A 10084-nucleotide genomic window follows, 5' to 3' on the forward strand; every position below is an offset into this window, starting at 1 on the left:
GATGGATGATCCTCCGCCAGCGTCTGCCCTTTGATCCACACCACCTCCTCCAGCAGCTGCACCGCATCCTTCACCTGTCCATTCGCCTCATATGCCCCGGCCAACGCGTGCTGCGATGCAAGTCGATCGGGATGATCCTCCGCCAACGTCTGGCCCCGAATGCGCACCACCTCCTCCAGCAGCCACACCGCATCCTTGACCTGCCCATTCGCCTGATATGCCCCGGCCAACGCGTGCTGCGATGCCAGTCGAGATGGATGATCCTCCGCCAGCGTCTGCCCTTTGATCCGCACCACCTCCTCCAGCAGCCGCACCGCATCCTTGACCTGCCCATTCGCCTCATATGCTCCAGCCAACGCGTGCTGCGATGCCAGTCGAGATGGATGATCCTCCAACAGCGTCTGCCCCTGAATCCGCGCCACCTCTTCTAGCACCCGCACCGCCGCTTGCACTTTCCCATAGTTCACCAGGTTCCGCCCTATTAGGTCGTAGAGGGCGACCCACCCCATATTGACCGTGGACTTGTCGAGTCCGAGGTGAGTACACAGCCGCTCCAGCAGCCGGAAAACGGTGCCGTCGTCCCTCATCCCATGAAGCAGCCATCCACATTCCATCCAGACGCTAGCCACGGCGGTCCGAGGCGCGTTCTGAAATGCACAACCCATCTCCCATGAGGTCAGCGCGTGTAGGTGGGGCTGCAGATCTCGTCCGTGCACGCGCCACATCTCACTCTCGCTCTGCGACAACGCCACGATACATCCCATCGCGACCCAGGACGCGTGTTGCTGCCACTCATCTTGCCGGTCGCGCGCCCAGGCATGTACCAACGGATGCATCGACACACATGTGTGTTCCTCATCCACATCCATCGACACCAGGGCAAAAGCCTTGAGCATGTTGACGGCCTCCACCAGCCGGAAAGAATCCCACCCGTCTTCATGGGCTGGGATCAGCGAGGGCAGTTGAGACACGTGCCACGTCGTCAGACCAAGCCCATCTGGGTCGCCAGGCTCACGGGCCACGATCCTCTGCGCTCCCTTCCATGCTGAATCAAACACCAACGATGGCAGCCGACTCGGTCCGCACACCGCCAGCAGAGGCAGCAACTCGAGGGCATCTCGCGACAACTCGGTCGGACTCGTCTGGAGAATCTCCACCGACGCCTCGAACGTCGCGTACACATCTCGATACCGTGACTGAGCTTGCGAGGGCCGAAAGCCAAGAAGTCGCTTCCGTTGACGCTCGTAAACTCGCGGGTAGTCTCCCAAGCGACAGTGACCTCGCTTTACATATGCCCCCGCCTGGATCAGGGCGAGAGGATGCGACTGGAGCAAGACGGCCACCCTCCGTGCATCGTCTTCCCACCGAGGACGGTGCTCCCCAATCACGTTGGCGGCTTTCAGGAGGAGTTCTGTCGCCTCCTCGGTCGGGAGTCCTTCCAAAGCCACGTGATCGGTGGTGGCATACTGCCCACACTCGGCGTTCCGCGACGTCAGCACCACTACGCCGCACGTGCTGGGGGGGAAATAAGCCTGGTAGTCGACATTGGGGTCATCGGCGTTGTCCAGCACCAACATCCATGGCTGCCGGATATTGGCCAGGCCCTGCCGGCCATCCTCCCATGTCGACGCGGAGATTTGAAGTCGGGATGCGATGTCGAGAAAGCCGTTCTCGGCCTGTGACGGCGTGCTGACGTCGACCCAAAAGATACCCCAGAGCCTAATGGCAGTCAGCCTAGCCATCCGCATAATAATGTGAAAGAAAAGACGATACGTACAGGGACTGGACACGCTGCGCGAGCTGTAAGCAGATCTCGCTCTTGCCTTGGCCACCCAGACCCGAAATGGCTATGCGACATTGATAGGTACGCGAGCCGTGCTGCACCGCGGCACGCACATTCCTTTCTAGACTCTCCAAAATTTCCTCCCTTCCAGTAAACAAGGTGTTGGACGAGCGAGGCACCATCCAGTGTATATTGCCGCTCTCGACGCTCGTGCCTAGCTAGGTGAGCCACTGACGAACCGTAGATTTGGAATAAGCCAACGAACTCACTTTTCCGAGTTTTGTCGATCTTTTTGCGAAGCCGAACGAGCGCATTCGCTCCCTCTCCATAAATCAAAGGCATAAACACATCGAAGATCCCGAAGAGACAGTATGCCTGGTCTTCCGTCTTCTTGGTGACCCGTTCCGCAGCCCATCCCAACCGCTCATCCACGCTGAATTGCGTTAAAGGTGTAGCGCGGAGCGCCGCAATCGGAATACGGGTAATTTCGTGAACCTGCTGTTCCAGCGTGCTCTTGCTGCCGAGCAGTGCTCCCTCCTTTGAAAAGAACTCCACCGATGCGGGCGCCAGCAGTTCTTGAAGTGTCCAGCCCCGACAAAACCACCGACTCTTGCGAAAGTCAATTTCCCACATTCGCTTTGTTCCGTCCACGCTGTGGACCGGCACGTCGGACAGGTAGACGTAGCATTGGGTGGCATCGCGGTACCAGCGAAACATCGAGTTGATGGCCTCGGAGTATTCAGTATTGTTCGCCTTGTTGATGCAACATGTGTCCACCCAGAAGTAATCAAGACCATCCTTTCTCGCCTGTTCACCACAAAACCGAATCTTCGCATAGCCAGCCTTACTCTGAAAAGAGTCCTGCTTCAGGTCGTCGAAAGTAACCTCATCCTGGTCTTCTGCCCAGGTGTGTGAGAGAATCGCGTAGGGCGGGATGTGATCGTGAAGATCCTCGGTCAGGCTGAGGGTGCCTTGATCGTCGTATTTCAGCAGGCGCATCGCGTTCGGCTCGTTGTAAGCCCGCAGGAAGGAAATGCGCGCTCGGTGGACAAGGACATTCTAGTTACTGCTCCTGTCAGCGAGGTGTGCTTCAGCTCTCGGCCAGGAGAGACTGTAGGATGCTACTTGATCAAGCAGAGCGAGCGAGGAGAGGTCCTGGTGGGATGCCAACACGCGAAGCGATGTTCCAGTGAATCGGAGAGTCAGCGCGGTAATGAGGGCACAACGATGAGCGGGGGAATGTCTTTGAAAACACTATATCTGGACCACGGCGAGGATCGAGCCAGGCATGATACCCAGACATGGTGATGTATGTCCGATCAGGCTGAAATGTGTATGTATCGAGCCTCACAGCTGGCCAGCGCAAGGCAGCCGTGACGTTTCTGTGGAGGGCCGCAGGCGTTGGTAACTTAGATGAATAAGCGGCCACGTCCAGGTCCCATGTGACAAGCGAATCTAGCCCACTTGATTGGATGAAAATGCTACTCACCTCAGCCTGCGCTCTGTCCCAATACCGACGGACCTGATGGCGTCGACCCTTCAAGAAACTCGCAGTTTGCTGATTGATGTGAGAGCTCTTGCTCTCCTCTGTGACATATGGTATCACCCAGTAAAGAGACCATAAACGTGCAAAGGCACGGACGGCCCAATTGGCATAGTAAGAGCACTGATGACGTTAACGGCCGAGTCACTGATATTTTCCTAGACAAACGACACGCCTCGCAGAGGGACGATGGCGAACGTCCTCACAAGGTTGGCCGCTTATCTAACCTTCAACAAGCTTCTGTGGCTTCCCTGATGGAAGACCATACTCCTGACATCCCTCCCTCGAAGCTATACAGTCTCCTTCCATCTCTGTCTGCCACAAAAACCGATGACGTGAGTGGATGCACGGAGCGTCTCTACGGGAACAAAGATGCTGTCAAGGCGGGGCAATTACATCACAAATGGTCTCCAGCCAACTCTCCAATACCAGGACGAAAGACAGGTCGCCGGACAGGCACACCGAGCGCCCATTCGCAACGAGAGGCCGCTCGCCCTTAAATCCGTTGGACAGCGGTGCATTTGTTGCGAAGTGGCTATCAAGCGTGCTATCTAGCGAGGAATGCGATACCCAATACGACATGAGTCTGCCACCCTCGAAACGATCCCGGTCATCAGATACATTAAGTCGACGACTTTCGCATCCCTATGACGGCTCGGAATCCACAGTTTCAGCAGACAAGATATACTCGATCTCCCAATATGTGGACTACCTAGTGGCCTTGGAGACAAAAGGCAATTTTATGCGACCATCTGCCACTCGTGAAGGAAGACCATATGTTGGACGAGAAGTTTCTCTACCCGCATCAACCGCGTCCTGATCACCGGTTATTTGATGACCGGTTCGACAAATTCCACTCCGATTCGAGGCCGATGGGAAGCTCGAGTCTATCTCGACCTGCATCCTCTCCTCGTCCGGTCGGTTGAAAACCTGTACATCAGTGATCGAGAAGAATTTCACGGTCTGATCGAAGGCCACAGTGACGCTTGGGTCAAAGGGATTTCGTTCTATGAACCCCGACCGCAGCCGGACCGTATGTACGGATCCAAATGGTCCAACTTTAGCGGATTCTAGCGCCGGAAGCTGCATGCAGTCCTAGAATGCGGCTCAGGTGATCGCTTTGGAGGGACATGCCATTTTGGAAGACAATTCCACCCACCACCATCGAGATGGACGTCGAAAGACTCCGTATGAAAGCAAACAGTGCCATCGCCACAGCGACATCTGCAGCTCCGACAACCGACTGGTACGCTATTAGCGGAGCTTGAAAGGTAGTTCCCACTTCGAGAGCAGCCACAACCTCGATCAGCAGCGTGAACGCGAGAAACTTTGACGTGTCAAGGTTGATGAAATGACCGAACCCGAGCGAGGTCAACGCCATCCCGACCAGGATCAGTGGACGGATCCACCCGAAACGGTAAGTGACGGCACCCGCTGCAAGGCCAATTACAGCCTGAACCACGATAATGGGCATGATGAGAATGCCAGAACGGGTCGGAGAAACGCCACGCACGGCCTGGAAATAGACGGGGAGGAAATACCAGGATGACATGTTTACCTGTGACGGAATCAGTATGCTGCGCTGCTGTCGATTGGGAAAGTGTGAGCACGTACGAAACCGTGTACAAAGCAAACAATCAGAGGGAAGGACTTGGCCTTCAATAGGTTGAACGGCATCAGAAGAAAAATACCGCGAGCACACAGCCGCCGATCAGGAGGGCTAGGACTTTTGGCGAGTTCCACGGGGACACCACCCCTCCAAAATCGAGACCGAGCAGAACCGAGACCGTGATGCCGATGATTACCTCTCCCTTACGATGGCTCAAAAGACCTCTCACCGCTCCTCCACCTCTTGTCCTCCTGTCCTCCTGTCTGCGTCACTCTCACAGTCACAAGACTGCACCCGACCTCACGTCGTCAAGCTGCTTGGACTCCTGAAGGCGATCCTGTGTACTGTCTGATATGGAAGAGGAGGACGACCTCGTACAGTTGGCGGAGGATGACCTGTGGATGAATGCTATCAAATTTGATCCATTCGACCTTGTCGGACTCGCCCCAACAGCACACTTGACGTGGGAACTCTACGAGAAACGGCTAAAGGAACTGTCGCGGACACTCCACCTAGACAAGATAAGCCTGTTCTATTACAAGAATGATAGAGGTATTCTCGGCAGACCATCATGGCGGCGACAAACCACGTCAAGTTCCTCCGAGATTACATGCCCGATCTTTCCGAAGAAGCACGACAAGTTAGCTTCACGGTAATGAAGTACTTCTGGGGCCAGTACAGTGTACCAACGTGGAATGCGGCCGCACTTATTGCTCATGAAGCTGTCTCGATTACCCTCGAACTATTCGGCCCAGAAAGCATGTCGCCGGCTGTCTGCGAGGGTTGGACGATCGCTTGTTTGAGAAGTTTCTGGACGTGAACAGAGGCAGAGATGGAAGGCCGGCGGAAAGGGTGATTACATCGAGGGTTTCGGACTATATTATGGCGGTATCAAGCGCTTGTCAGTCTGCGTCCGTAGATAGATGTGAAGATATATATAGCACCATCAGAACCAGGAAGGCTGTCAAAGTTGAAGGCGCTGGAGATATTAATCGAGCCGGTGAAGTGACGGTTGAGGTGGTCAATAGTCTGGGAGCTCTAGCATGCATCAGGTCACGTTCAAGTCGATAGATATGCGGTGACTGAGAGACACGATGTCATCCCCAACCTGCGCGTGTGAGATGATGGCGTTCGTACGAGTGCAGCCCCTTGAGTACTTCAAACAGCCTCACGTGACATGACTCGTGCTTCGGCGAACCGTGCCCAGCTTAGGTTGAATTAAGCGTGCCAATGAGCTGTAAAAGTGCCTATAATGACTCACTGGAGGAAGAATTCCATGGAATTAAGTACCTCGTGTCACAGCCTACCAAGGAGATCATTGTGAGTCAATTGTCTATCAACTAGACGAGGGATATGCGAGGAGTTCTGCGAGAGGCCACGCAAGGAAGAGAAGCTCCTCAACAACGAGAAGAATTGTTTCGCTCTTCTTGCTATATAACAGGTAGAACAAGATCTCGGCCAGACTCGACAATTCATCCTATTTAGCCCCCATTTAGTGCCTAGTCCTGCAAGCCGTCTAACTATCCTCCGCACATACACGCCATCAACGATTTCTGCGTCCCAGATGACATGGGATTCTTGCTGCTCACCTATCTCTCCGCAAGAAATACACCGAGTGATCAAGGCTCCTGTTATATTCTACAAAAAATTATACATGTGACCAGATCTATCAAGTCCAACGGCCGTGAAATAAATTGATCAATCAAACTTGATTATTGGCTGGTCAGTCCACTTCTGTCTAAGCGCACCACGATGTCTCCAGATCAGACAGCGCAGAAATCGGTCGGCTTCCTGGACCTTCCGACCGAGGTCCGCCATAAGGTCTACAAGGATCTGTTCTGTCACCGAGCGTTGCCTATCCCTCTGGGCTCAGGGAGCCTTGCGCCCCTGCAGCTACAGCATAAGATTGACTTGGACGAGCCAGTATTCCACACGGCGCTTTTCAGAGTGAACAAGGACATCTCGACCGATGCAATCCGTTTCGCGTATAGTGTCAATAGCTTCCAGCTGCCCTCTGACCTGACTAGCTTCTGCCGTCTGGGTAGCACTGCACTGGCCTCGATCCGATCTCTCACAGTCTACAACAACTGTTGGCTCGCCGGCAGAGAATCCCAAGCAGTCTGGGACATTATCAACCACAGATGCTCGAGTCTAGAACTGCTTGTGGTTCAGCCCTCAACACATTTGCTGTGGCAAGCTATTCCCCAGCTGAAGAAATACGTCGCTGAGTTCGACTGGGCCAAGGCGTCGCGACCAAGGCTCGTCTTCCATTTGTACGTCTTTGACCGTCACTTTTCGTTCGACCTCCCCGAGCGCGAGTATCAGAGAGCCTTACAGGAGTTAAAGGGTGCCGAGGGCGACCATGATGGCTGGTATGGATTTCTGAAACCTGGAGAGATGGTTTCGCTTTTGCCGAGGCACGTGAAGCAGATCAATTGCGTGCTTGACGTCAGTGCAGGAGGCATTCATGCTCTAGACGAGGTCATTCGAGATTCTTCAGACCTTCCTCTGATCAAAATGACGCTGCCTGCATCCACAAAAACCTTTCGACACGGGTCTCGAGACCAGCTCTGTTACGTCTGGGGCGAACGAAATGAAGTCTAACTATACGGCCAGCAACTTCCGGAGCCATTGTTCTTGATCCAGAGGCATGCGAGCATGAGACTTCTTGGTCATTATCGGTGTTGAATGTGGCAATGTGCAGAGGTAAAGGACTCTTCAAAGCATCGTCCGGTTGGAAGTAGAATCTTCGGACAATAGGCTCAGGCGCTCTTTTACACTTGATCCTTAATGACATTTTAGACTACGAAAGTGGAAACGCAGCCGAACGCCTCCTAAGCAAGCCAGCCTAGGGGAACCGTGACGGCACCGAGCGCGGGCGACCTCACCAGTCATGTTTTGTTTTGTGCTAGGTTTTCTTTGTTGGAAATGAACACGCCGAACACATCAAAGCTGATGACGCTCACACCAAACAGATAGAATCGTACCGAAAGACGTGTGACGGCGTTTGAAGCGACAGAAGCAGGCGCCGAGATCAAGACCCAAACATACGTCCCGAGTCCCCAGCAACATAACCACATTACCATCCCGTTAGGAATTCGCTTCGAGGGGTCAAAATCCTTGACGAGTTCGACCTTTGAGTCAACCTTTTGAACTCCAGTAAGAGGTGATAATGTTGTTGATGCGAAGACTAGATGTTCAGCCATGTTTACCTCTCTTCACGAAGGAAAAGACATCTGTCTACTGCGTTGGACACACCACACAGAGTTTCACGTCATATCAACAGGCCACAGAGAACCCACGGCGCAGCAACCCATTAGAGCCTGATCCAGACCAGGCTTTCAGCCAGCGCACCCACCGCAGGACCACAGGGACAGTCCAGACCGAGTTATTGATCATTGATCACGGTCTGCTTTGACGTCGGTCGCGTTACTGCAGGTGGTCGGCATGACAGACTTTGATCTAAAACGAGTCAAAGGGGTTCTCGAAGCAGATACTTGAGGGAATCTATTTCGCATTACTATTGCAAAGTTTCGTGGAAAGTAGAGTTAGGCAGCCAAGGAAATTTATGCGCTGCTTGCAGAGGGTAGGCAGCTGAGATAATCAAACTGGAAAAATACCATCCCAGTCAAAACCTTCCATGCCATCTATCTGATTGAGGAAATCGTCCAGAGTTACCTCAGAAAATATTGGTGTCGGCATCGGCATCGGCATCGGCGAGGTTGTGTGACTTGGCTCCGAAAAATAGTCTGGAAGACTTCTAGCTGTGACCGGGGCATTTATATCGCTCAAGGGCAATCGGCTTGGGTTTTGCAACGTCACCTGTGCTGTTCTCTCTGTCGAAGAACTCGAGGAGTCTAATACTGGAGTATCTAGAGTTGACTTTCTCAGCAGGTCAATCAACTTGTCAATTCCAAACACAATGCCGCTACTGGATCTGTTCGACGACATTTCCTTGTCTCTCAAGGTCTTACTGATCTCGATCAGCTCTGCTTTTCGAGGTTGAGCGCGAAACATATCGGTCTCGAGCATACTGTCCATCGACAGAAGTAACAGTGCGCCAAAGGTGTGCTGACGGATACTGTACGAGTTTACGCAGTGACAAATTCCTGAGAGGTCGATACTGTTGCGAAGCTTCAAGATCTTCTCCGCGTACTGGAGGCATACTGTTCGAGATTCAGAAAACTCGGGCTCTCGCAGCTTCATCGAGAGGAATGGTCGATGCAGTCGGACGATTCGTGAATATATTCCGAACAACAAGAAATGTTTCTGCGGTACCAGGTATGGGCGATTGAGTGCTAGCGCATTGGCCTTATCCTTGTTTTCTTCGTCCATACGGAAGAACCACGGCAGATCTTCCTCGAAGCGTCTCAATCGATGGCTGAATTCATAGGTAAGATTGCAGGGCTGGGACTCCTCTGTTATTCCAGCATTTTGTATTGAATCTGCGAGTTGGCGGCAGAGCTCGGCAAACTTGGCTCGCTGAATCAAGAACGATGTTGAGGTTGGCTGATCTTCTGGAAGGTTCACTGGCGGGTGTGAATTTGATAAGACTCTATCGTCGAGATTGGCGGGGTATGTGACTCGGGCATGTGCTGGATTCACAGAGTACATGCCCTCTTGGTTACCAGGAATACTGGCGGTAATCCTAGCGTGGGTGAGAACATGATCAAAAAATGCAATGACCCGACAAAGCAGAGTGCTCACCAATCTGAAGCTGCTAGATGCCACCAAAGTCTCCGTTTTAATTCCGATTCAATAACATTCCCGTCTTTACCACCGGCACCAGCATCTAATCTGTGAATTCCCATGGATATTGCTTTCTGGTACGCAATACTCTTGAGAGCATAGAACTCTGCCGATTGACCCTCGGAGTTCCATTCAAGAAGAAGCATGATAGATACCGACTGAAGAGACAATAGAGAGGTAGAAACCATTACTCTTCTATCATATATTAGGTCGCTTGCGGTCATCTTCCATACAGCGGACCACTGCGAGCTGTCGGTGAGGCCCTTTGGTGCTAGGTGGCAGTGCGCATGACATATATGGAACGAGCTGGATGCGAAAATACAAAACAAGAAGGTAAGCACTTCTCTCGAGACTTCAAGAGATTTGGCCAGCAGCGAATAGCTTTCTTCTAGGAGTATGC

General features: G+C 52.9%; 4 protein-coding genes across 4 annotated transcripts in view; 1 reads left to right on the forward strand and 3 right to left on the reverse strand.

Annotated features, from left to right (window-relative positions):
* PV08_11672 (uncharacterized protein) overlaps positions 1-2782 on the reverse strand; it is a gene marked incomplete at both ends in the record, with an annotated part of 3373 nt that extends 591 nt beyond the window's left edge. Inside the window, 3 exons of the mRNA XM_016385980.1 lie at positions 42-1719; positions 1778-1997; positions 2053-2782. Of these exons, the coding sequence (XP_016230924.1) occupies positions 42-1719; positions 1778-1997; positions 2053-2782 (2628 nt within the window). The remainder of the gene's footprint in view (positions 1-41; positions 1720-1777; positions 1998-2052) is intronic.
* Positions 2783-4386: 1604 nt separating this feature from the next.
* Positions 4387-5003, reverse strand: PV08_11673 (uncharacterized protein; the record flags this gene model as incomplete). Its single annotated transcript, XM_016385981.1, has 2 exons — positions 4387-4884; positions 4941-5003. 2 exons carry the CDS (start codon positions 5001-5003, stop codon positions 4387-4389), a joined length of 561 nt encoding a protein of 186 aa, XP_016230925.1.
* A 1684-nt stretch (positions 5004-6687) lies between these two features.
* On the forward strand, positions 6688-7539 carry PV08_11674 (uncharacterized protein; the record flags this gene model as incomplete). Its single annotated transcript, XM_016385982.1, has 1 exon — positions 6688-7539. One exon carries the CDS (start codon positions 6688-6690, stop codon positions 7537-7539), a length of 852 nt encoding a protein of 283 aa, XP_016230926.1.
* A 999-nt stretch (positions 7540-8538) lies between these two features.
* On the reverse strand, positions 8539-9830 carry PV08_11675 (uncharacterized protein; the record flags this gene model as incomplete). The annotated part of the gene is made up of 2 exons (XM_016385983.1): positions 8539-9583; positions 9643-9830. 2 exons carry the CDS (start codon positions 9828-9830, stop codon positions 8539-8541), a joined length of 1233 nt encoding a protein of 410 aa, XP_016230927.1.
* Between the last annotated feature and the right edge of the window lie 254 nt (positions 9831-10084).

The sequence above is a fragment of the Exophiala spinifera genome (genome assembly GCF_000836115.1).
Source record: "Exophiala spinifera strain CBS 89968 unplaced genomic scaffold supercont1.9, whole genome shotgun sequence".
Taxonomy (NCBI): Eukaryota; Fungi; Ascomycota; class Eurotiomycetes; order Chaetothyriales; family Herpotrichiellaceae; genus Exophiala; species Exophiala spinifera.